General features: G+C 40.2%; 1 protein-coding gene across 6 annotated transcripts; it reads left to right on the forward strand.

Annotated features, from left to right (window-relative positions):
* Positions 1-1,973: 1,973 nt before the first annotated feature.
* On the forward strand, positions 1,974-25,175 carry NACA (nascent polypeptide associated complex subunit alpha). 6 transcript variants are annotated; one of them, XM_026714699.2, is made up of 11 exons: positions 1,974-2,013; positions 4,148-4,219; positions 10,310-10,417; positions 12,961-13,038; positions 14,546-17,329; positions 19,248-19,333; positions 20,886-20,963; positions 22,315-22,461; positions 22,833-22,961; positions 24,333-24,455; positions 25,063-25,175. In XM_026714699.2, the coding sequence occupies exons 2-11, from the start codon at positions 4,150-4,152 to the stop codon at positions 25,075-25,077; spliced, it is 3,618 nt and encodes a 1,205-aa protein (XP_026570484.2). In that variant the 5' UTR covers positions 1,974-2,013; positions 4,148-4,149; the 3' UTR covers positions 25,078-25,175. The 6 variants fall into 6 exon arrangements, with proteins under 6 accessions (XP_026570484.2, XP_026570485.2, XP_087781394.1 ...); XM_026714700.2 differs by having other exon boundaries at positions 14,549-17,329; XM_087925268.1 differs by lacking the exon at positions 14,546-17,329.
* The last annotated feature ends 1,221 nt before the right edge of the window (positions 25,176-26,396 follow it).

Genomic DNA, 26,396 nt, shown 5'->3' on the forward strand with positions numbered 1-26,396 from the left:
TTCTGTAAGGGATTTGGTCCTAGCTTTAATTACTTGGCTTTTGTCTAGGGGGCTTCTTTCAATACCTTTTATCAAATCTCTTTTCCTATGCAAGTTTGTTTTATGGCTGGCCTGGTGTTGCCTTTGGGCTTTTTTCTGCTTGGGTGTCACCACTGTCCTCATGAAGTTCCCTTTCCACAGCTAAAAAGAGCATCTTCCATCAATTCTGCCCCACTTCACATAAACCTTTAAGTTTTTCTCTGCTGGTGCTGGACCCAGTGTTAAAAGCAGAAGCAAATTAAAATAGCAAACAGGCAAAGGCTTAAAACCTTGCCCACTATTTTTTCCACATTACTGTTTCATTTCCACACAATTTTCCACAGGCTTCCCATCTAGATCTCACACATATATCTCCTTATTCCAAGGCTGCATTTTAAAAGTGGGGAGGAAGGGTGAGTATTTGTGAAATTGAGTGACTGAGGTAGATCCTTTACACAGCTTACAAAAGACTAGTGCCAGCACATTTATGTAATATCTGTCCATCAGAAACAACCTGACAGCACCACTGTTGTACAATTATCCCATAGCCAAGAAAAAAACGGGATCCACTTAGGGAATCTCCCATTGGATCCCTGAGGCTGGGGAACTGAATCTGGTTCTGTTGTAACCAAGATAAGGTTTCCCAAAATTGATCACAACTCCCATTGAAGTCTTTCAAGTGAAGGAGAACACTATATTAAGTTCCGCTTTTTCTCCCCTTAACCTCATAACTATACTGCAAGTTGTATTAGATATATGTATATCTCCCACAAATCCAGCAGCACCCTGCTGACTTTCTCTAGAGAAGCATCTCTGACACCGTAGCCCAGCTTCAGCCAGCTACGACATCACCAGAGATTTTGAACTACAACTAGCAGATCAAGGGCCAACCCCAATCTTGGGAAATTGACTGATATCATCTAGTTGTTTTGGGCTCTTAGCAACCATATAGATTTTCTCCACGATTTATCCTTAACCTGGTCTTTCAAGTTTCCCAACAATGCACTCATCACTACTGTAACTGGTTCAGAAATGAACCATCTCATCCCTATTACATTGCTCCATCCTAGCCAAGAAGGTATATTGTGTATCTTGTTGGTTAAAGAAGTCCAACTGGTGGCATCCAGGAAGAGAGCTTTCCTCTTCCGATGCTCCCACCCTTTAGAACATTTTACCCCAGAGATGAGATGGTCCCCACTCTTGCCCTTCCGGAAGATTGTCAGGACCCTTGGCTCTGCTAATTAGCATGGAGGTCTAAAGAATGACAGACAAACCTGGGGGTATTTGGTGGCTTGAGAGTATTCCTTAATTTTTTTTTAACTTTTTAAACATTTTTTTAACCTGGCTTTCATTGTTTTTAATCTCTGTGCTTATACTTTTGTATGGTAAACTCCTTTATGTCAGTTAAGTGAGGTGTGTGGTGTAGAAATTGGATAAGTAAATAGACACTACACAATAAAGCAAACATTAAGAACCATCTATTCATGAACAGACTAATTCGTCTTTATTTTTCCTACTGTCAGACTGATGCGTGTCTATGAAGATTCTCAATCATGCAGGGGCATGGTTGTCCCAAAGATGTTTTTTTTCAAGAGGCAACTGGTTTTTTTCTTTGAAGACGTTTCGCTTCTCATCCAAGAAGCTCCAACCCACCAGTCAGAACTGAAGAAGCGAAACGTCTTCAGAGGAAAAAAACAGAAAGTCCGGTTGCCCCTTCAAAAAAAAAACCTTTGGGATAACTAATGGGTGAGGGTTTGGGGGCGGGGTGAGGGTTGGTCTTCCGTGAGCCAGGAAGTTCTACCAACTTTTCCCTGAAAGGTTTGAAGTTTTAACAAACAACCTTCCGGAAGAGTCAGGAGGCGTTGCCGAAAGAGCACGTGATAAAACAGACTTTTAGGACCCGGAAGCTGTTCCGACGCATACCGGAAGTTGGCTTCCCTTCACCTCTCTTGTCTCTCTTTCTTCCGCCATCTTGCGCCCGAGTCGTCTCGTACGGTAAGTTTCGCCGCTTGTATCCGTCGGCATCTGCCTCTCATGGCTCCATAACCCGGCCGGCGGGGAGCCGCTTCAGTGGGAAACGGTGAAGTGGCTCAAGGGGACGGTCCGAGGGCGGCGGGGCGGCCTGGGACAGTTAAGATTCGGCGGGGGCTCCGAATAGGCCGCTTGGGCCGTTCGCTCTGGATTATGCAGCGTCAGGGCGGCCTTTGGGAGTGAGGGCTGGGGGTCTCCCTGGACGGAAGAATGATGTTCGCTCATGAACGCCCAGGGAGAAGGCGGCCGCCCCTTAAGGAAGACTCCGGCGCTTCCAGTTAAAGCAGGAGGTCTTCATCTTAGAAAGGGGAGAACTTCACGTTCTTGGTTTGTGTTCAGTTTGTGGTCGGTGGCTGGACGGTCTCCGCTAAACGATCCCTTCTTTTCCCTGAATATTGAAAGAATTGAAAAGCGGGGTGGGTTGTGGTCAGAATTGGAGTCGACTCTTTCGCGACCGCCTAGATCAGGGATCCCCAAACTTGGCAACTTTTAAGAGGTGTGGACTTCAACTCCCAGCAAAGCTGGCTGGAGAATTCCGGGAGTTGAAATCCACACGTTTTTAAAGTTGCCGAGTTTGGAGACCTCTGGCCTAGATTTTCTGCATAAGTGGTCAAGTAGGGCGACAGGACATCATTTGCTTGCTGTTAAAAAAATTAGGAATAAAGCTTGCAGGACGGTATAAGTGCGATAATGGTGGTGGCGGTAGTGTCAACACGCAGGCATCGTATATTTAGTGGAAGGGAGAGAATACTGAAACTCCCCTCCTTGGTCAGCCCGTCCTTTTGATTGAAGTGGCGTGCAAAGGGATGTTGGCTTGGTAAAAGATATGTGGAAGGAACACACTGGTGGAGGTGTGATAGAATTAAAAACAAGGAGGTTTGCTAAATGAGAACCAAGCTTCATTAGGGAAGGGGTAGTTGTGGGTATAAAGGCTTTTTCTTTAAGTATGAGCAATATCTAGTAATGAAACTTGGCTATGGATGCTTGTGTTAGGTGCAGCCAAAAAAGCTAATACAATCCCAGGTTGTATAAACAGGTGTAGAATCAAGTTCATGTGAAGTATTAGTACCACTTTATAAAAATCCTAGTAAGACCACACCTGGAGTACTGCAATCAATTTTGAACACCACACTACCAAAAAGTTGTTGAGACTCTGGAAAAAGTTCAGAGAAGAGCAACTAAGATAAGACCTGGAGACTAAAATATGTGAAGAATTGCTGCAGGGTTGGGTTTGGCTATTCTAAAGAAAAGAATAATTAGGGGTGACGTGATAACAGTATTCCAGTACTTTGGGGGTGGGGGGCTGCCACAAAGCAGAGTGGGTCAAATTATTCTCCAAAGCACCAGAGGGCAGGACAAGAAACAGTGGTTGGAAAATAATCAAGGAGAGAAGCAACCTGGAATTAAGGAGAAACTTCCTAACAGCGAGGACAATTAACCCATGGAACAGCTTGCCTCCAGAAATTGTGAATGCTCCATCCCTGGATGTTTTCAAGAGAGTTTTGGCCACGACTGTCAAACTCCCAATCCATGGGCCGGATGCGTCACGTGCTAGCCATTCCCACGCCTGGTTTAGTGAAGGGGGAAAAAGTCCCAATACATCACTTGACGCAGCCGTGACAGCATGAGTTTGACACCCCTGGTCTAGACACTTACTGAAATGGTTCTTCTACTTGACCAGGGGACTGGACTAGAAGGTCCCTTGCAGTTCATTCATTCTATTCTATTCTATTCTAACTGGCAGAGTATACAGTAATAAATTCAGACTAATAATTGGACCTTATTTTTTGTTGCTAGATCATAAGCATTGGCTATTTAACTGAGATAGTAAGGCTGTTATAAGACTACAAAAATGAAGAATAGATTAGCATTTTTGAATATTTTAAAACGTTTAGTTTTAAAACTAAATATTGAATGTAGAAATACATTGCTTTTTTAGGATTAATATCTTAATACAAAATCTAAAGTTCTTCTGTGTCAGTGGTTTGCCTGGATATTGTGGCTGCAACAGATGAAGACTATATTGTATTCTACAATTTTATAATATAAAAGATATAGGGAAAAATAACTATCTTTTATTTTGTTCCTCTTCTATCAGAAATGCCTGGAGAAGCCACAGAAACTGTCCCAGCCACAGAACAGGAGCTGCCCCAGCCTCAGGCTGAGACAGGTTAGTATTTTGGATGATTCAACTACCTTTAAAATATACTCTCCATTAGCATAGAGACCCATAGGTGTCCTTTTTGAAGAGAGTTCCTTGCATCCTACCATGTGTTTGCCCAATAGCCTTAAGGAAATAATCTGCTAATTTCATCCTCTTATCTGTAGTGTATTAAAAATAGAAATTTACCTTATAGGGCTGTTGCATGGTTAAATAAGAATTATGGGGAAACATTAGAAATGATTATACAGTGGAACCTCGGGTCGCGACTGCTTCCATCCGCAACCAAATCAGGTGACAACCAAAAATTTCAGAAAATGTTTGTATATGGCTGCGAACACATCTTTGGGTGGTAATCAAACATAGCTGCAGCAATTTTCCCAAGTGTGATGATTTCCCTTTCTGCACTTTTTTTTTTTTTTTTGCCTTTACATGTGCAGTCAGTTGTGGAATGGATTACGGTTGTGATCCGAAGTTCCACTGTGTACATGTTTGGGGGATTGGATATAATGTTTTTAAAGTGAGCAACTACATGATTGCAGACCGGAACTAAATGCTCTTTCATTGAAATTTTGGAGCAGCTTTCCTTTCACTCCCCACAAGTGCTGAGTGTTAATTTGCTTAAATCCAGAACATCACAAAAACATTAGGGCCTTTAAAAGTATATTATACGGACAATACCAATAACTAAGCTACTAGATTTTTTTTCACATAGTTATTTCTTGGAGTTGTCAGATGACATATTAGAGGTTGTCTTAGTATTGTAACACACATTGGATGTTAGACGCTCATTTAATATTTTGGCTTTATATCAGACTGACCTTACAGAATAATTGGGATGTTTTAAAATGCTATTGCTAGTAAATGTCTGAGATTTTTTTTTCAGGAAAGAAAAGTGATATTTAATTCATTCTGAAAAATATAACCATCATATTTTTAAACTAAAGAAATCAGGACCTCCCTTTCAAAAAATCTCAGATTGGCATTTATTAAGCATACTGTGCCTGGCTATACATGAGATTGGCAAAGAATGTGCCTCATTTTTGATGGATTAGAATTGTGTGCTATGAGCTTTTTTAAAATGCTGGTTATACTTTAGTGTGTTTGGCTGTGTTGTGTGCTTACTTTTACTATATTGGATTTACTAACTGAACTCTACTGTTTTATTATGTTTCAAGTGATATGTCTTGAGGGAATTTTGGATGCTGGATAGTAAATAATTTGATTTCATTATTTGCCACATTTCTGGCTGGAAGCTTAAGGGATATTGCATGAAGTATGACTTGGCTTCTATACACACATGCGTGGAGCTGTTGTCCATTACTGGATTGTTATTTCTTTTTTGTAATAAGTTAATGTATTTATTAAAACATTTAAGAAACAAAGAGCTACAAAAAGAGATGGAGACCTAGTTGATAGAGTAATGTGGCAGTAATTAAACGTAGGATTTACAATTATCATAAAACCTAAAAATCATCATTTTATTGTCCAGTGCTGAATTATTAATATAGGTCTGATTTGAAAGCTTAGGGGAACTTTGGAGTTCCACTGAGTGTTCTGTGAAGAGTGATCTGGGCAGCAGAGATATTGTTCTTCTGGGCCTTGTTCCAGCAAGTACCTCTTTCTACTCCTACACTAGAACAAGGGCATTAGAAACAGATATACACCTCCTGATTCCAGAGAGCTAGAAAGGGTTCTGATGTCACTTCCTGTGGAAGACAGTTCCCCTGATCCTGGCCTCTTCTGGAGATAGACATGTCTCCAAACTAATATGGCTAGAATAACCCTGATGACACTTTTTCTTTTTACTTGCTTTAGTTTTCATGGCTTTCACTGTCCTTTTTTGGACAGTGAATCTAGCAGTCAGCAGTATAGTGTCTGGAGATTCCTTGGAGCTTTCTATGAGGCCAAATAAGAAGTTTGATTTCTAATTTTCTAAGTCCATGCTTAATCTTTTCAAGAGAATTAAGCCAACATAGTAGTGCCCAGATCCAGCAGATCTATACTGCTTCTTTAGATAACGAGGTGGCCAACATACTGCCTCTGCCTTTGAATTCATATAACATACAGCATTCCTAAAGATAATCTAACATATTTAGCAGGCCCCCTCCTCCCAAGAATGTCATTTCTTCTTGGTAACATAGACCAACAAACAGCTGTTATAAGCTATCATTAAATCACAGGCCCTCACTCATATGGCCTCTTAAGAGATCATATGGGTGAGAGAGTTTGTTGTTTCTTCTCTATATTAATAATATCTAAAAAGAACAGGATAGCAGAATATCTTACCAGATCAAATACTGCATGTTCCAGATGGAAAACATGATCGCTAGTGAGAGAGTCTTTAAAAAAAAAAAAGTATGCCCTAGGCTTGCTAGACTTAACAGGTAGTCTATTTACACATTCCAATCTATCTATCCCACATTGCTTGGGTTTCAGCATCAGGGAATTTCTCATTTAGCCAGTCAGCGCGCAGAATATATATGAAGGAGATAGTAACTATCATAGTCAACTTCAAATCATAGGGAGTACATGTGTACCTCTGGGTAATTAACCTGCTACTCAAGTTCCCTTTGACTGAACCGGCAAAGAGGGATGTATTAATCATGATTAAACCATCGAAGAGTCAAGAGCATATTTCAACCAGCATATACCCCATGGCACTTGGACACCATCTTGAACACCAAAGAGATCTGATCTCCCTTGCAAAGAAGAGAAAAGAAACCATCCAACAGGTGTCATATAATTCCTCCAAACCAGCTGCCTGGAACTTATGATTTTCACAGTCTCCAGGGTTAGATATTGCCTGTATCAATGTATTGAAATTTCCTTTCCCTGAAGTAAAGGCTTCTTCCTTTCCAGAACCAAATAGCCCACATAGTCAAAAGACACCTATCAATTCCACTGAAAGTGAAGACACCTCTCAGGTTGTGACTCTTGGGAAGGGAAAATACGCTCTCTGACCAGGTTTTATTAATCAGAGACATCACCCTCAGGAGTGGAGGCTGGATTGCTTAGGAGAAATAGTTTAAGAATAGGAAACTCAAAGCTTCTATCTTCTGAGACAATCTAAAAGAACTTCTGAAAAGATAGCAAAGCTTATGAATAAGACAAACTTCTGGGCTGGGCATCAGATAAATTCAACTGCTGAGGTTTAGAACTCAGGTAATAGATCAGCCTGAGCACTTTCAAGCAAATTATGTTGAGTTAACAAGGGATGTTCTGATACCTCCCATCCAGGGGTGGGATAAGACAGGGTTAACTATCAGTTCGACAAGGTTCGGTGATTTATGATGTGATTCTCTGCACCTGCGCTCCCGAGCATGCTGAGTACAGAGAAGCAGCCTTTCAAAAAGCCCTTTTCTCCTGCTTTTTTAACTGCAGCTGTGCCTCACACAGCAGCTGAAGTTGAAAAAAATCAGGAAATAAAGGTCAGGTAAGAGCCTGGGTGGGCGGATGTTCAAAAACCTCAGCAGACATAGAACCGGTTCTATGTCTACTGCTCTTCAGAGCTACCGGCTGTACAGAGGTGGACAGAACCGGTAGAAACCCACCCCTGCTCCCATCATCTCAAAGCAAAATATCTTCATCTCATGCTCCCTATCTCAGGAATTATGGGCAGTAAACATCTTTAATTCCACATGGCCCAAAGACCTGCTACATACCTTCCCCATCCCCATTAACTCAGGCTCCTGACACTAGTTCAGAACTGGAGAACAGAATTATACTGAGTTTGCTAATAGCACTCAACTGTGCCAGGAAACTGATGCCATACTTCAATCTAGGCAACCTATCAGTTTCTTAAAAAGAGCTTCTGGACATCACTAGACTAAATCAAGGGAGACAATTATGTGCCAGAAGATTAGATTTATCTCGCCAACCCAGAAATAATTACAAAATACTATTGTAGCATCAGGATTCCAGCAGTTACTCCAATTAAATCATGAGTCTTGAACCACACTACCAAAACTAAAGAGGATTTATTAGAAGTTAACATTCCGGCATTTGCCTGGGTGCAACCAACTGTAAGTAATTAACTGTCACCCTTGACCCTACTTTTCCCCACACCCCTCTGGGTGTATCATCCAACAAAACATGTCCATAGCCAAGAGTCATCAATCATGCTCTCCAGGTAGGTTTTTGCAGGATAGAAGCTTCAGTTAATCTAATCCAGGGGTGTCCAACCTTGGCAACTTTAAGACTTGTGGACTTCAACTCCCAGAATTCCTCAGCCAGCAAAGCAAAGCTGGCTGAGGAATTCTGGGAGTTGAAGTCCACAAGTCTTAAAGTTGCCAAGGTTGGACACCCCTGATCTAATCAGTCTTTGAAGAAAATATGAATGGAATGTACTTTCGATTCCACATTCCTGCCTACTCTTTGAAATTCCCCCCTTCTTTCTGTTGACAACTATAAAACACGTATACAATATGTTTTATGAGTTGACATTTAGAATCCAAGTTACTTTCTACAATCTACAAACGTGAATTCACATGGGAAGCTTTCTACTACTGATCCCCAAATGAAGGGAGGCTCTACTACATCAGATTTTATTTCCAGGTCTTGCCTTTCCTACATGTGGACTTCAACAAGGTAATGTAACCAAACCCTCTGCATGTAGGAATTGTCCCTCTCTTCAGTTTTAGCACCGGAGAGCAATGAAGAGCTCTTTGCCAATCTCACACCAAGATATTTTTAAGGAAATTTTCTCTGCTATCTGTCTATGAATGGCCATGATCAAACCTTCAGTTAATTCTAGAAGTACTTGCCCAGTACTTACAGTTCATCAAAACGATCATTTGGCCAATAAATAAATAAATGCAGAAAATAGTTCCCAGCAAGGATTATTGGCCCATGCCCACAACCCCAGATGGTCTTCTATCCCAGAAAATTATCTGACTCCCATTATAGGAGAAAGATGCAGTGAACCTTTTCCTATAGTGGAAACAGGATTTCTAGAACATTCCAGTACTAAGAACAGGGGAGAGATTAAAGGCAGGGGTCCCCAGGCTGTGAACCGGTAGGAACCGGGCCACGCAGCTGGAGGTGAGCAGCAGGTGAGTAAAACTGCACACGTGGGATCTAGGTTATCTGCTCCTTTACTCCCCCTCCCCAGTCTGGAAAAATTGTCTTCCATGAAACTGGTCCCTGTGCCAAAAGGCTGCGGATCACTGGATTAGGGGACCTACCAGTAAAAATAGTCTTTTTTTTTAGCAACTAGAGTTGGGACTGGCAACTTGGTTATTAAGCGAAACAGTTGCTAAGTAACTATGACTCCGCTTATAATCTTCAGCTTCACTTTGCTTTACAGATCTGCAAAGGTAAAAATGCAAGGATTGGTTCTAAAGTTTTTAATCATTTTAGCTGAGAATGGTCACTAAGTGAGGCAGTCACCAAACAAGGACCATCTGCATTCACAATTTGTCTCTACCATATTCCAATTGCTTCAGATTTACTTATCAAAGCTTGTAAACTGGCCAGTAATTATGAGATTGGTAAAGACCCGTTTTAAACTGTCCTGTTTCTGGTACGGGGAAAAAAATTCATTATACTATAAATCCAAAATGGATTTCTAGCTGACAATTCAAATCTAAACAAGCTACTTTGATTTTCAGTATATATTATATTAAGCAGTTTCTGACAAGTCCTTTTTTTAAAAGTTATCCTTTACTGGCTTTTTTCCTATGGTGGTTATATTCATGCCTGCTAATGCACCATGGGTTTATCTAGATTGGCTTTTAATGCATCATTACTAACATTCAGCAGCTGCTGTTAACTTAGAGTTCAAATGAGTGCATGTAAACATCTTATCACAATCTGAGGAAACCATGAAGATAGGCATTTAATTACTTCAAATCTGCCAGTAAAATGGCACTAATTTGATTAGAAAGATGATTTGATTTGTTAAATTCATTTCTAATATAAACAAAATTGACATTTTTTGTAGTGGTTTTTTTTATTCCTGTGCTTTTTGTCTTTTGCAACTGAGTTTAACTCACATCTTTCTGCATGATTGGATATATTTCCACTTGAGCAGCTGACCTTAAAAACCATATATAGTGGCCTTGTAGGATTTCTGAATGGTTAAAACTATTGTTGTAGCTCCAGCTCCTGGGGCTCCCATGGAAACGATGAACAAACCAGTTGCTGCCAAGAATCCTGAGGTAGGAGGCAAGGATTCTCAGGCTGGGACTGCTTTAGAGTGTTCAGGTAGGTTTGAAGTTAAAGCAGCAGACTAGAATTGCCATGCATGCATCTGACTTAAAATGAAAGAAAAGCACTGTTAACACATCAGTGTTTCTGAAATGCCAGCTCTGTTTAATCTGATGCCTTAGATTTGATTCTCCCTCTTTCTTGATTAAACCACATAAATTTGAAAAAACAACGACTCTCTTCGGCTGCTCAGTACTGTATTTGATCCTTTCCTAAAGTGTTACAAATAGTCCTTGAGTCATAACCGAAAGCCCGGAATTACTTCCGTAAGTTGTGCCCATCATTAAATGGATCATCACATGACTGACCCAATGTTAAAGCAGGTTTTGCAGCAGGCATTAAAGGAATCACTGTAATCATTAAGTGAATTCATGGTCATTAAGCAAACCCATTGTCCCCAATGGGCATTTTTGCTAGAAGTAAATACCAGTTTCTGGCAAAAAAAAGGCGGGGGGTAATAAATCATGGTCACGTGATTGCAGGACTGCCAGTAGCAATGCAGGCTAGCAGTCAAAATGAGATCGCATGATGGGGCAGCCATAGGAACTTTGAATCCAGGTCACAAGTACCTTTTTGTGTCCTTGACTCAAAACCTTGGGGGGGGGAAAGTCCATTGTACTTTCAAATAGTTGCTAAGCAACTCATAAGTCCAGGACTATTAGTACTAGGTTTGCCTTCTGTCATTTCCAATAGGCATTTTATTTGGAAAGTCAGATGAAATGTTTCTTAATCTTTTCTAAAATGTTTCTAATGGTGGAAGCATCAATAAATAATCCTTTCAAATTAATGCTAGACTCATGGCTATGTACAGTCCTTCATGGAGAAATAGTTCTACTTACTAAAATGAACCTTATCACTTTCTGATTGTATCCTGGGCTGCTTTGCTACCTTGTTCCAGAACTTTTTTTACTCTTTATTTTGGAATATATGTTCAAATCTCCTATGATCATGTGTTATAACTGCTGCACCAGTTTTGCTAAGATTTGGTACACAGGAATTGACATGAAGCACTAATCTTTTAATGCAGGGGTATCAAACTCAAGGCCTGGGGGCCAGATCCAGCCCGCAGGGTGCTTAGATCTGGCCCATGGGGCCACCCTGGAAATAGCAAAGGACCAGCCTGCGGAGCCTGGGAGCCTGTTTTCGCTGGCAGAGTGCTCGGGCCCCCACAAGGCACTCCTGACATGAGTGATGTCAAACTGGCCATGCCCACCCCAGGCCTCCAAGTGTGGCCCTCAATGAAATTAAGTTTGACACCCCTGTTTTAAATGTGACTGTTTTCCTTATTAAATGAGATGTTAAGGAGCAATTAAGTGTGCATTTTTGCCTTCTCCCTTATATTTGCCTAATGGAAAAATATAGGATTAAAACCAGATGAGTTCATAGTTTATAAAACAGTCAGTTATGACAAGATTGAGGCTAATCCCTTCCAACTTGTGGATTCCAGCCTTTTTTCTGGAATATTTTGAATTAAGATACAGGCTTTAAGTGCAAGCAGCCAAAAGGCATAAGCTTCAAGATGAAATAGGATTGAGTTTCATAGATTTGGTTTCCATACTGATTTAGTTTGAGCACATGCTTAATCTAGCTATTACATCACTCCTTCGCTATATTTGCCTTGAATTCTGAATGTCATCCCAGCCCTGTTGTCATCCCAACTCACACTGTTAGAGTTATTACACTATCAAAAGGTTTTGCTCAGCTGACTCATTAGTCCATATCAAGTTTGGCAAGTTTAAGACTTGTGGACTTCAACTCCCAGAATTCCTGAGCTAACATGACTGGAGGAGGAAATCTGGGAGTTGAAGTCCACAAGTCTTAAAGCTGTCACGTTTGAAGACCCCTGGTCTAGATAAAGGAATAAAAGATTCTTGATTGTATTATTTTTTAAAATGAAATTGCAAGTCCTCATAAAACTACTTTCTCCTTTTTTGCCTTAGTTTGGAAAAGCCAATCCAATGTAATGTATATTGGGTTTTGTATTTGGGATTTTACTTGTGTAAGCCACCTGGAGTCATTATGAGTTGAGTAGCCATATTTCTATTAATAAGTCAAATAAAATACAGGAAGATTTGAAGATACAAAGAGCTCTTAAGTCACTAGAGATTTCTTGTCCCATGCAATCAAACAAATACACACACAAATACATACACAAACACACACACACACACATATAGTTACCTCTGTTTTTTTCTAATTAATTTCACCCAAGAGACTGCGGGTGACTAATGCAATTATTTGCTTTTCTATTGCATGTGAAGTATATAAAAGCATAGGCAAGTGGCAATCTGTTTTCAAAATCAACCAACTATAGAAGGAAGCCCATTGTCTCTCAGTAGATTGGCTTCAGAGGCATTTACAGTGCCATCAAAACTAATAGCCTTGGATCCTCACAACTTCCATGAGTTGATCCAAAGTCCTTTAATTGTAGGGGTCTTATTGGTTGTATCGATCGAGCTGAAAGAATAGAGTCTTCTCAATTGTTCTAGCTCCTGTTTTATTGATGTGCTTTTTAATAACTGTTGATTTTGCTCATTCAGCATCTGCCATTCCTGCTACTTTTCCTGGTGCTGCTGAAGCACCTCCAGTCTGTTCTCAGCCTCCCATTCTAGCATCAGGTATTTGTTCTTAATGTTCACATATGCCATCTTAAACAGTATATTTATAGTGTTGGACTAATACAATTATTTTAATATGGCATACAATCTGATGAGAGTGGATGGTAGTTGGTATCACTGCACTTGAAGGCCAGGCTCCAAAACTATGTTCAAGTTCTGTCCTTAGTTTAGCGTATCAAATGCCTGGGTTCATAGATTGTAATGTTTTGCCTGAAATGGGGATGCTTTACATTGATATAGTATGAATTGACTTATTTGGGGCTTCTGCAGTAAACTTGATTTTAAATCACAGAGGCTTCCCTCATTAAAATAGATGGCAAAAGTTTCCAAATTCCAGTGCACCCTAGAAGATTGAATGCTTCAATGCTGCGACTTGTTTCCTGAACTAACAGGTTTATTATCTTAAAATGAAAGCGATAGAAAGAAAAGACTACTAGCACATGTTAAAGGGTTGAATGTATGGCAAGATTCATTTGTGCCAACTACAATTAATCATCATGTAATGTCTGAAATTGGGACTGACAATTCCAGCACTAAGCAATGTGGTGAAGTGAAACTTCACATGACTCTACCCAACTTACAACTAATACAGTTCCACTGCAGTCATTAAGCATATTGCCCATGGAAATTAAGCCTGATGTCACATGACCACAACTTGCAGCTTACTGCCTGCTTCCCCATTGACTTGTCAGTAAGAAAGTATACCATTAAGAGCCACAAATGGCAATACCAGGACCATGGGATGCTGTGAACATTGTAGATGCCCACCAGTTTCAAAATGCCCAAGTCATGATCGTATGACTGAGGATGCTACAATGGCCATAATTTTAAGGACCGGTTGTAATCTACTTTTTCAAGACTGTATACAAGTTTGAAGAGATGCAGAATTAAGCTGTTGTTAATCAACGACTACCTGAATAGCTTAGCTATGGTATACGGCAGTAGTGTGCATGGCTGTTTGGCAGCATCAAGCTGATTTTGGCTGATCTCAAAAAAACTAAGTTGGGTGGGAAACTGTGGGAAATGGCTAGAATGAGAAAGTGATATCTCAGAAGAAAGAATTACATGGGTATGTCTCTAAAATGACTAGGAAATGAGTTCAACTCAAAGAAGATTATACTTTTTTCTTTTTGAGTGCTTAATTCTACGTGTGTCTTCATGGGAAATGTTGAGTCTGAAGTGTTATGACCGCAAAGACAGTTTTATTCATCAAATGTGCATGCTGCCAAATTGGACCACACTAAAATATAGTAGCATTTTATATAATAAACAGTAATACAGTATAGTACACAAGAGCAAGCCAATGATATAATGGCTAAAAATTAATAAGCGTCCAAGAAAAGTTGCTTGGGATGAGAGGAAAAAGTTGTTGTTTTTTTTCTGGAAGCAGCTGTAATAATTTCTCCCCTACAAGAAATAGCGCTTTCATGTGGGAGGCTTTATAGATAACCAAATTTTTCTTCCTACATGTTCTTTTTCCAATGCTGATTTACTTTTTCTCCTTTAGCAGCTGTTTCCACCTCTTCTATTTATAGCCCCCTCCACCTTTCCTCTTCCTGCCATGATGCTAACTCTCCCCTTGCTAGCCTCTGTCCCTTTACTCCACCAGAACTGGTTACCTCTGTCTCTTTGGTACAAGCCACTCCTGATGCTGCCTTGTCTTCTGCTGACTCAGTTATGCCACCCCAGACCCTTCCTCCTGTGAAGCCACCAGTTATAGCTGGCGTTGCACCTATTGGTGTAGCCCTACCTTTAGAGCCTTTAGCTTCTCCCCCAGCCTCAGTAATTTCTTCTGAATCTCTTACTTCTGCTCCGTCGACATCTCCTATAAGCCCATCAGGGACAACTTCTGCAGCCTCAGTTTCTCCAGTTCCATCATCTCCTGTCCCAACTCCTTTCATTCTCCCAATTGTTCCTGTATCTCCTCCTATGGCTACAGCTCCCATCCCCGCTGAAGTTCCAGCTACTACTACTGTGGCTTCACCCTCTAGTTCAACTCCTTTCCCTCCAAATTCTGCAGATGCTCCTGCCTTATCACCAACACTTCCTGTCCTTAACACTGCAACCCCTGCTCTCGATCCAGTGCCTCACATTTCATCCTCTCTTCCCCCTCGCCAGCCTTCCCTACCCATCAGTTCTGTTCCATCTCTTCCTGATTCTATGACTGTTCCCAGTCCCATCGTTTCTCCAACGCATGTATCAATTCCGGGATGTCCTGCAGTGTCACCTACAGAATCTGCATCTCATCCTGTGATTCCTTTGGCACCTATTTCCAGCTTTGAGATCCCAGCTTCCTTTCCTAAGGTTTCTGGGGCTGATCCTTTGTCTCCTGCAAAGCTTTCTCCTGCAATACCACCTGCAAAGTCTACTTCTGCTCCTGAATCCAGTATCACATCCCCAGCCAAGCCTGCTCCTACACCATCGTTACCTGAAAGTTCTCCTGGCAAACCTCTTTCTGGTTCTCTACCAGCTGTGAAATTGGCACCTGGTCCTGCAGCTCCAGAAGTATGCCCTGTGTCTGGTCCACTGTCTATTTCTTCCCAGATACAAACTCCTATTTTGGCACCTGGTCCTGACTCTGTAACTGCTTCTCTAGACAAGGCAATGCTGGCTTCTAAACAGGTGGCTCCTGCCAAGTCCTCTGTAAAACTTTCTTCTCCTTCGGAATATTCTGCTGATGCTATAACCAGAGCAGGTCCAATAATGAAGCCTGCTTCTGGGTCTGCAGCCCCTTCTGGAATCCCAGTAAGCCCTTCTAGTCCTGTGCCACTTTCTTCACAGTCAGGGAGTCCCACTTTAGCTCCTATTTCTGGCTCTGCTTCACCGGGCACGGCAGTGTCCAAGTCTAAAGAACTGAGTACGGTACTTTCTTCTGTAAAACCAGCCTCCCCTTCAGAAATTTCTTCAGATCCTGTGTCCTCATCAGGCTCTCTTCTTACACCTTTGCTTCCTTCATCACCCCCAATGAAATCTACAGTGCCTGTTGCTGAGCCCATTTCCCCTTCTGCTACAGCAGCAGGACTAGTCTCTGTTCCAGGACTACCCAAAGGGAAACCTGTGAAAACTGTTCCTAGTTCTGTGGCTCCTAGAGGACCCCCTGTGGAATCTGCTCTCCTTTCAGCCCCTGTTCCCAGTCCAATATTGCCTCCCACAGGCCCTTCACCACCTGCCTCCAAGATGGTTCCCTCTGTTTTGGAACCAGCTCCTGCTCCTTCACTGTCTGCTTCTGTAACTCCAGGGATACCTGTTTCTCAGCCTGCAGCTGTTCCTGGCCTTGTGGCTGTAGTAGGCCCTGCTCTTGTCTCACCAGCATCTGCTATGAAGTCATTTTCAACCTCTGAACTTGCTTCTAGCTCTTTGTCTATGGCAGAGTATGCTTCTAGTCCTGCAACCCCTACTGCCCGTACTCCTGCACCTATTTCTGGATCCACAGCCCTTCCTGTGGCTGAAGGGTTTACTCCTAGCTCATTGGCACCTGTCTCCCATCCAGTAGCAGCTTCTGAAGTACCTCCTCCAGAACATCAGGTGTCGCCTATAGTTGTAGCAGAGACTGCTTCAGTTCCAGTGACAGTAGCTGCCCCTGCCCCGATAACTTCTCCTGTAGGCCCAGCAATGGCAGTTTCTCAGCCAGGACCCTCTGAGGTGCGTGAAGCAGGAACCATTCCTGGAACCCCTGCTGCTTTTCCTAAACCTCTTTCCTCTCCTGACCTCGTAGCCTCTGTAATCCCTCCTCCTGGCATTGCGCCTCTGTCTTCTGCAGTGACTCCTCCCATTTCCCCTGCAGCAGCATTTTCTAGTCCTGTAACTCTTAGCCCCAAATTGCCCCCTGTCCCGGTTAGTTCCACTGTCTCGGCCTTAGACATGAGCCAGGTTTCCATTTCAACTGGGGAGGCATTGCCTCCCCAGAAAATGGCACCTTTGCCCCTTGCACCTGCTGACCCTTCTGTTTCTTCTCCTGTTGCAAGCAGCCTCACTCAGCCAGCTTCTCCCGCACCCTCTGCTTCTACCCTTGTGAAAAAGCTAGAGTCTTCCTCTGTGCTTCCCAAGCCACCCCCTGTTGCACCTGCACCTGGTTTAGCACCTGAAGTTACCCCCAGCCCTATCTCTACTACCTTTGAAGACGACGAGCTGCCACCCTTGATCCCTCCAGAGGTACATGTTGAGGAGTCACCTCTGCAGCCAGTCCTGGTGGACTTCTCTCCTAAGACAGCTGTGCCCCTTGCTGAGGTTCCAGCAACTGCTCCTTTACCACCTCCTCCTGTCAGACAGCCTTTCCTGAAGAATGACAAGGGTATTTTTGCCTCTTCAGTTTGCTGTGTGCATGGATATCAAAGGCCACTCACTGAATACTAACTTAGATGTACAGGCATGGAGTGTGAATTCCCTCTGCTTTAACTGTTAGACTAGAAAAATGCCATTTAGGATTTTAAATTTACTAAATCAAAATAAACCTAGATTAAGTTATCATAGTTGAAGTTTGTTGCGCACACCGTGATTCGTGATTTATGTTTAAGAACATACACTATTAATGTGAACGTTGAATCACTGGGCATGATATGTGTGCTTAATAGATGTGTCATAAGCCTTGTCTGAGCTGATACCTCCGGAAGAAAACTAACCTAGAAACCGTAATCACCTCTTTGTTTTCAAAGGCACACTGTCATTTCAGCCTGCTTCTTTGTTTCCAATGTTTTGCCTGTGGTTGCATATCTAGTAGATTTTGTTCATTGCAGTTGCATTTCATGAAACGTTCTGTGCTATGAGGTGATATTTTACCCTCATTGTAGAAGAATTTGTGGTCTAATGTTGATGTCCTTCAGTTTATTGTTCAGTGTCTATATTTGCAACTGCATTTGGGATGGGTGTATATAAATAGGAAGCTCTCTGTTAAATACTTGCATATACTGTGTGTTAAATTCATGTGTTGTCTCTTAGAGAAGTAGAAATGAGTAATCTGGTGCTTCTGTCCAGTTTCTAGTCACTTAAATGTAATAACATGCATATGCAATTTGGAGTAAAGGTGTCAGGATTTAGAATCACCTGGAATTAATGTAGTATTAGACGGGGACATCAGTTGTGCTTGTTCCAGAAAAATTGCCCTGAATATGCTTGCTTGTCAGTAATCACATTTATTCCCTTCTTGTATTGCACTCACACAGGTGTTAAGGCATGTGAGCTAGCAGTTCACTGAAATTTGCATCCAGAGATGGCAGTCATATAATGGTGGTGGGGAGGATTGTCTTGAAGTTATCACTGAAAGTTACAAATGCAAATTATTACATGATTTAAAAGTACTTTTACTTTTTAAGAGAATAATCATTTAGTGTGCACTTTAGTCCTTGCAAACGTCTTTCTTAAATTTGGTTGCTTTAAAACCTTGGAAAGATGCCAGGAACTTGAGCAGTCTTTCTTCATCTTCCTTTCCCTTGCTCACGTTCCTTTGTTCTTTGATGCAGGATAACCAGTTTGCCAAAACAAATTTAAACCGTACTTCTGAATGACATACTATGTACTAAACAGGTATTTCTTTGGCTTCTGTGTACCCAGCTGCTTCAGGACACTGAACAATAACTCATAATTAAAACATGGATTAGTGTGATGTCTGAATTCACTTTAAAGCAGCCTTAATTGGGGCTAGCTGTTATTTGTCCTATGTACACATCATGCTAAACCCTAGGTCTCAAAAACTCTGAAAATGAAGGGAATCTATGTATAATGAGGAAAAGCGTTCAGGTCCATAGCATATTTCTAGTCTCCAATCATGGGCCAAATTATGCCAGAATGAAACTCGCGTTCTTTTTTTTTTTTTAAGCACTAGTTATATCAAACAATATCCTTACCCTGAGAATGTGATCAACACCTTGTTCTAAGAAACTTGTTCTTCCTGGGAACCTTATTTCAATAAAGAGAAACTCCAAGTCCTATTGCCACATGAGTTAAACCACTATTATATTAAATCACTGCCATTTCAGAATTTAGTTGTCTATATATTTTTTTATGTGTATGGAGAATGTTGGAGATATGTTCTTTTACTACCAGACATTTTGAAGTATGCTGGCTTCAAAGTATTTTTTCACAATGTTGGCACAATAAAAGAATGAAGGTTTCTTCATAACCAAGCAGCAAAGCTCTGCATGTTTTGCCTGGGCCTGCCTGCCACACCCCAAAGAGACTAAGTTGGAAGAAATGATGCATATTGATTTCTGTAGGTTCTGGAACAGAATCCGACAGCGATGAATCAGTGCCAGAACTTGAAGAACAGGACTCCACGCAAGCTACCACACAGCAGGCGCAGGTGAGAAAGGGAAAGAAGAACACATAAACTGTATTTCATATGCTTGGGCAGGGCTGTAAAGGTAAGTATATTTCAACCTCAAAAAACTCACACCGCAATTGTGAATACATAATTTAGTTAGGTAAGATCTAACACCACAATGCTCAAGATATCCATTACAACAGGTGAACATAACTTGAGATGTAGGCTGCATGTAAACACCACTCCCTAAATCCTGGGGGTGTAGCCCTGGCACTCTCGAAAATTAGCCACCACATTATGATTTTTATTAATGCCAAGAAAACTACTATAAATGCATAAGGAGCTGATACTGTTACAATGGCACACTGCAGTTGTGCTTTTCTGCCTAAGGTACTTATCTCCTGTATTAATAATAGATGTTCTTGAATATCCTGGTCAGATGATTGCTATCTTTGATGGACTCCCATCTGTTGAGATGCTCACATTTTCCACTACTCTTTAAAAATAACATGAAATATTTTTAAAAATGAACAGCTACCCAGTCAAAATTAGCAATATCACCAGCAGGCTTGGGTAATGCTTACTCATTCTACATCTCAATTCTTCTCATGTATCACCTCCTACCTAGAATGGAGGTGGGATTTATGAAATTTTAGCTATGATCAGCTCAGTGGAACTTGTTAGTTTTTGTCCTAACAACTAGCTTTCATTGTATCCATCTTCCAACATACACAGTTCAAAGGCAATGTGCAGACCTCAACTTAAAAAAAAAGTTTTATACCCTGATTTGCAATAATTAGTTTTGCACATTAGTGCACATTCTAATTTATGCCCTGGTTATAACACAATTTTTATCCTTGTTGCCTATACTAATTAGAGAAATGGTGAATACAATGTATATGTATCTAAAATTGGTATGCTACAATTTCCAAACATGAAACCAGGGGAAGAGTATCCTGTACACGTAATATATGTTGAAAAGTGGGTGTTTCCCTTTTGAATAAACCATGCAAAGAACATAACATTTCAGAAGTTAGAGAGATAAACTACAATGGATGCTAACTAGGCAGTTTCTTGAATTTGTTTCTGCTGTATATTTTTTTTCCAGAATATGGAAATACAGCTGTTGCTATTCTTAGGTTTTTCATCACGCCCTGCTTCCTTTGTATTCCATTATCTTTTTCCACCTTTGTTGGCTTTGTTTAACATTTCAGTGTTGTAGTTATAGCTAATACTGTAAATGAGGAACTTCCATGTTGTGGATTGTGATGTTTGTCATCCTCTCTGACCTCACTCACTTTCACTCAGAATTTGTTTCTCTTCTGAAGAATACACAGGGAAAGTTCCAAAGACAGAGACACTATCCAATAAATGTACTTCTCCACAGATCATTTGATCTGAGTTGGGACAGAAATAACAATTCAGTATTTGAAGTTGTACAAGAAGCTGGGGGTAATTAAACAAACTAGGAGTTGTCTGGCAAAACTCTGGCCCTGTATTTTAATCTGAAGGATTTTTGGTGAAGATATGCATGTGCACATTCTCATGATGATCAGCAGTTTTTTAAAAAAGTATGTGGTGTTCTTGGCAGCTTGCAGCAGCAGCTGAAATAGATGAAGAACCAGTTAGCAAAGCAAAACAGAGCCGGAGTGAAAAGAAAGCACGGAAGGTAAGTGGCTTGCTTGATTCAGCCAACAAAAGTTGTTGGTGCCCCTGAATCTGCAACCATCAAAACTCGTGGTGGTGTTGCTCTTTCTTCAAGTCGTTTCTTATAGCACATTCTTAATTTTGCATAAGATACCAATGAACCCATTACTTTGTTTCCTTTTTGGCAAAGCCCCTGCTTGTCCATGAGATAAACTTTTATACACAACTTGTCAAAAATCCCATTTTTTTGTGTAATACCACAAAAAGGAATATATTTGAATACATCTCTTGAGTCTGTTGGCTTCCCCTCAGGGAATTTTTGTGCCCAGGGAAGTCTTATTCTAAAAACAGTCAAGCACTGAAGTGCAATCCTTGTTTTATAGAAAAAGGTGAAACAGAGATAAGCCATAGTTGACCTCATTACTAGCACAAAAATCTGAGTTTTTTTTAATTTTGGGTTTTGAGCAGGAGATGCTATTTCCCTTTCAGGAAAGGATTATGTAAGTGTTCTACATTAATCAAAGAGTAAAAAGTACGTCTTCCATTACACTGACCATCTTATAGCCCTTATGACCTCCAAATCATTACTATTGCAATATACTCTACATTAAGCCCTTGAGGAACAATTGGAAGCCTCATCTGATGCAAAATGCAGTGGCACAGGCAGTTAATGGCATTGTTTTCTCAGTGCATGTGCTTCTCAAGCTGCATTGGCTTCTGGGCACAACTCAAGATGCTGGTAATTGCCTTTAAAGCCTTTTACAACTGTGTTAATTTATGGGATTATCTTTCCCCAATTGTTTGTACCTGTCCAGTCCAGCAGGAGGAGCATTCTCTGAGTACCATCAGTTGAGGGGGTGTAAGCTGGCAGGATGCAGGAGGAGGGTGTTTAATCCAAGGCACCTAACCTATGGAACTTCATTCCTCCTTAGCTCTGACCCTGTTGGGCTTTTTTAAAACTAAAAACTTAGGTTTATGCCCAGCCTGGAACCCGAGAGTATGATGGAGGCTGCCTCTTGGCTTTGTTGTCCGTTACTTTATGAAGCTCAGCTGCTATGTGCTTTTATATAATATATTTAAATCGTTTTTGTCTACTTTACTGTAAGCCACACAGAGTCACAGGTATGAAGTGGATGGCTATATAAATTAAATAAACAATGAAATAAAATACTAGGAGTAATTTTGCCACGAGTTAGATATTTTTCCCACATGACAAAAGGAAAACCAGGCCACCTGCTGTAGAAAAGGGACCTTTACAATAAGTCCAGTGTTGTGATCTCACTGTGGCTTATTACCTGCCATTCATTTACTAGTCTAGCTCAGGTACTCTGTGTCTAAATCTTTTCCTTGAACAATTATGTTTTGTTTCTAAGGCAATGTCCAAGCTTGGCCTTCGCCAGGTCACAGGTGTAACCAGAGTTACCATCAGGAAATCCAAGAACATCCTCTTTGTCATCACCAAGCCAGATGTATATAAAAGTCCTGCGTCAGACACCTATATAGTCTTCGGAGAAGCAAAGGTAAACTGAATTTAAGGAATCCCCAGCAAGGAAGTCTTTACCATTTGTTTCTGCAACTATCAGTAGATTTGCTACCAGTTAGAACTTTGGATTTACCATTCAAACAAACGAAGAACATTCACTCTGCAGGACCTTTCTGACAACAGGTTCATTTGGATCAACGGTTTCTTTCACGGGAAGGGTTAAATTTGTTTTGTGATAGGAAGAATTTATTCCAAACTCTGGCGTCTCTCAGTATCACTATTTATAAAGTTCTCTATTTTGCTTTCTTGGCATTCCATCAGCATTGTCGGTTGTAAACTACCTGATTGTAGATAATTAAAAAAATCTCATTGGGGTTTTTTTTTTTCCCCCTCATCCATTTCTACCAGATTGAAGATCTCTCTCAGCAAGCACAGCTGGCTGCTGCTGAAAAATTCAAAGTGCAAGGAGAAGCTATTTCAAACATTCAGGAAAACACACAGACTCCTACTGTACAAGAAGAAAGTGAGGAGGAAGAGGTAAGCGTCACTCTTTAATGTGTGAGGTGGACTTTCCAGGAAGTTTTAAGAAATGCATCTAGTAGTTTATGCTAAATCATTGCTGCTAATTTTGTCTACTGAGACCTGTATGATCAGAAGAGCCTACCTATGGATATAAAATTATTTACTGCGGGTAATACTAGGCTAAAAAGAGGTATCAAACTGGAATGGCAGTGAGAAAAAAAGCCTGATACTTTTTTGTATCTTATATATGTCTACTGGCCAGCCTATGCTGACCTCCATCTCTTGTTAACATCTAGCTTCCTTTATATGTCCAAGTCCACAATAGGCAAGTGGTATCATTCATTCCAGGTTATGTCATGGTAGTACTTCAAAATACAGTATGCATGTACTTCTGTTCTTGCAGCCAGGGAAGTGCCATACCACTTGACTTCTTACGAGTTTTTCATAATCCTTTTTGAACCTTTAAATATCATTTTTAAATATTTCCTTCTGTTTAAGTGGCAGGCAGAAAGAAACAACCTATGAATATTCTCCTTCAGTATCCCCCAGCATTTGTATGGAGTACTGTGTATTTAAAAAAACCAACAGTGCCAGTTGTTATTTCCAGTTTCAGTGAATTTTTGCTAGAGGCATCCATTTGTTAACTACGTTGTGTGCCATGCATGATCCTAATAAGTATAATTGTTCTTGAGCTTCCTTTCTTGTTGGATGAGCTGCCTGGTATCTAGATAACAGCTTGTATGCTACCAGCTATGTGAATGGACTGTTCTCTGCAGTGCACATAGACTTCTTCTCCGCCATTAGTAGCAGATGCCTAGCATGGACTGGGATATGGAGCAAAGCCCAAACTAGGAAGTGCTTTGGAAATGTGAACATGTATGCATAGTGGACCTATTAGTCTGCTCTATAATCTTTTTCTTCTCTCCTAATCAAGCCACACTCTATATGTAACAGTGCAGGATTCAGTCAGCCAAGCTGTTGTGTTTTGTTTATTAAATTATGTTTACATTTGGAGTTCCTAGATGTGTATGATACTACATACAGCAATGAATCTCCATTTTGTTCTTTTTCTTTACTTGTTTTCCCTGGATTTTATAACAATGTCTCTTATTTTGGTATATTTTTCACTAGACCAGGGAAGCTCATCATTCCATACTAATGAGATAAAAAATGAAAACAAATGAGTTTTTTTTTTTAAGTTCACCAGAATGTAACAATTTGTAAGGTTCATCAGGTTATATTTTGTTCATACATTTCGTGGCCTCTTAAGAAGTTCTTATAGTTACTGTGAAATCTTGAGTATTACAGAGTAATAGAGCATCTCTTTCCTGATTAACAGAAAAGCCTGGCAGATGCCTTGAGAGATTGTCTATCTTTTTCCTTCAGGTTGATGAGACTGGTGTTGAGGTGAAAGACATTGAGTTAGTTATGTCTCAAGCAAATGTTTCCCGGGCAAAAGCCGTTCGTGCCCTAAAGAATAACAGTAATGATATTGTAAATGCAATTATGGTAAGTGACTGATTAAATGCTGTATGTGACTAGGCTGCTGTACCCCAAAATCTAGAAGGTAGTTGGGAGAATTGATCATGGGCATTTTAAGTAGTTATTTCACTTGATTATCGAGCTCATTACAGGAATAATGTTCTGTTTTTATTCGGTATGTTTGCTAGTAATTGTTAAGAGTACAGGGAACATGGATATCAAGATGTCATATGTTCTAAAAATTTGGTTAACTGCTGTAGATTAAATTATGCAGTGAAGCAGAGAAGTGACTTATAGGAGAAACTTCTGTTTCCAGATAGTCCAGTTAAACCTTTTTAAGCTAACACAAATTACGGCAATATTGTTTCCTCTGGGGCTACATAAATGCCTTATTGCTCAATGTTATATCCTAGGCAACTATTCAGGAACTAGGCACTGTATCTTTGCCTGTGCTTTGTCACAGCAACAATTGCACCCTTGCTGTTCCTTGACCTCACAGGCAGTTATAATAATACTCCTCAGGGTCACTTGGCTGTGCTGGGTGGCTAAACAATTTGCTCTGAGCATTCCCATCCCACGTAAGGGAACAAAGAAAAAGGTTGTTCCTCACTTGCTCTTTTCTGTTTCTTTCCAGGAATTGACGATGTAGCCATTCGGAAAGGACTTTATAGTGTTACAAAGAAATTACAGCTGAATTGAAAATTTGTACTTATTTCTATCAGTTAATAAAAGTGGTGATTTAAAAGATTTTACACCTTATTTGTTTTCCACAACATGTTAAGACTCCTCAAATTGGGGGCAGGGGAGGGAAATAGTAGCTAATGATCCTGGTTTGAATTCCTTATTTGCTGGAAAGTTTCTATTCTTTGAAATTTTGCTAGAATGCCAAAGAAATGGCTTGATGTGAATCATTTTTTCATACCGGTAGATGCAGCTGCAATCATAGAAACAGTGGTTTTATTCACAATTTTTCTGTTAATGATCTCACTAAAAAATACATGTGATAGAGAAATGTTTCTGTTTCAGCAATCCCTGAAAACATTTTGCTACAGTTTCTGTGGTTACAATAGTTCTCACTATAATTCTGATTCATAATTTGGACTCCTTCTGTTGTTTATCCTTGTTGATTAATACATATATGAAGTATTGTACCTAAAATGCAAATCAAACAATACTGTAGCTGTCACTATAGCTTCTCATTAGAAATTCAGCAGTAGCATTACTGTGTATGAATACTACTTAATTTTGTTTATGCAGAATCAATTTGTGAAGGAAAAAAATCCTGCTGAAAAGTAGGTGAGAGACATGCTCTTGAATAGTCAGATTGCATCCTTGCAACATTGATGCTGATTTTACAAATAACTGAAATCTAAGCAATATAATTGTGCAGTGAATATGACAGAATTATAGCTTGTCTTTCCTCATGCTAAGGAAGCAGTAAGTTACAGTTTTGTGTTTCTATTTTGAATATTTTTTTATCATACATTGGTTTGAGCAGTCATGCACAAAATTAAATTTCTGTGGGAAAATCTAGATTTTGTCCCTTCTATAAATAAATTTGCATAAATTTATGATTTTTACATTTGTTCTGTTAGGAATAAAGTATATGCCCTTTTTCTACTCCCTGGAAAATTACTTAACTGCACATTTCTCAGATACATTAAACATTCAGCTTTAAAAAATAAGGACAAAAATAGAAAAAAATTCTTCAATATAAGCAGACATTATATTAAAGTATGACATTTTGGTGCTCTTAATAATCATGCATATTATGGTTTTCTGGTATTTGGGGTTTCAGCTATAACATATTGGTTGATCCATTTTATATAAGAAAAATACTGTAAATTGAGTTTTAAACAGCTGGTGCGTCAGTATATGTTTTATAATGCCATATTCTAGAGTTCTCAGTGGTCTACATTTTTCATAAAGCATTACTTTAAACATGAAAGGAATCACTCCCAAGTAGAG

Source organism: Pseudonaja textilis, chromosome 2 (genome assembly GCF_049901715.1).
Source record: "Pseudonaja textilis isolate UNSWEBS1 chromosome 2, rPseTex1.2, whole genome shotgun sequence".
NCBI lineage: Eukaryota > Metazoa > Chordata > Lepidosauria > Squamata > Elapidae > Pseudonaja > Pseudonaja textilis.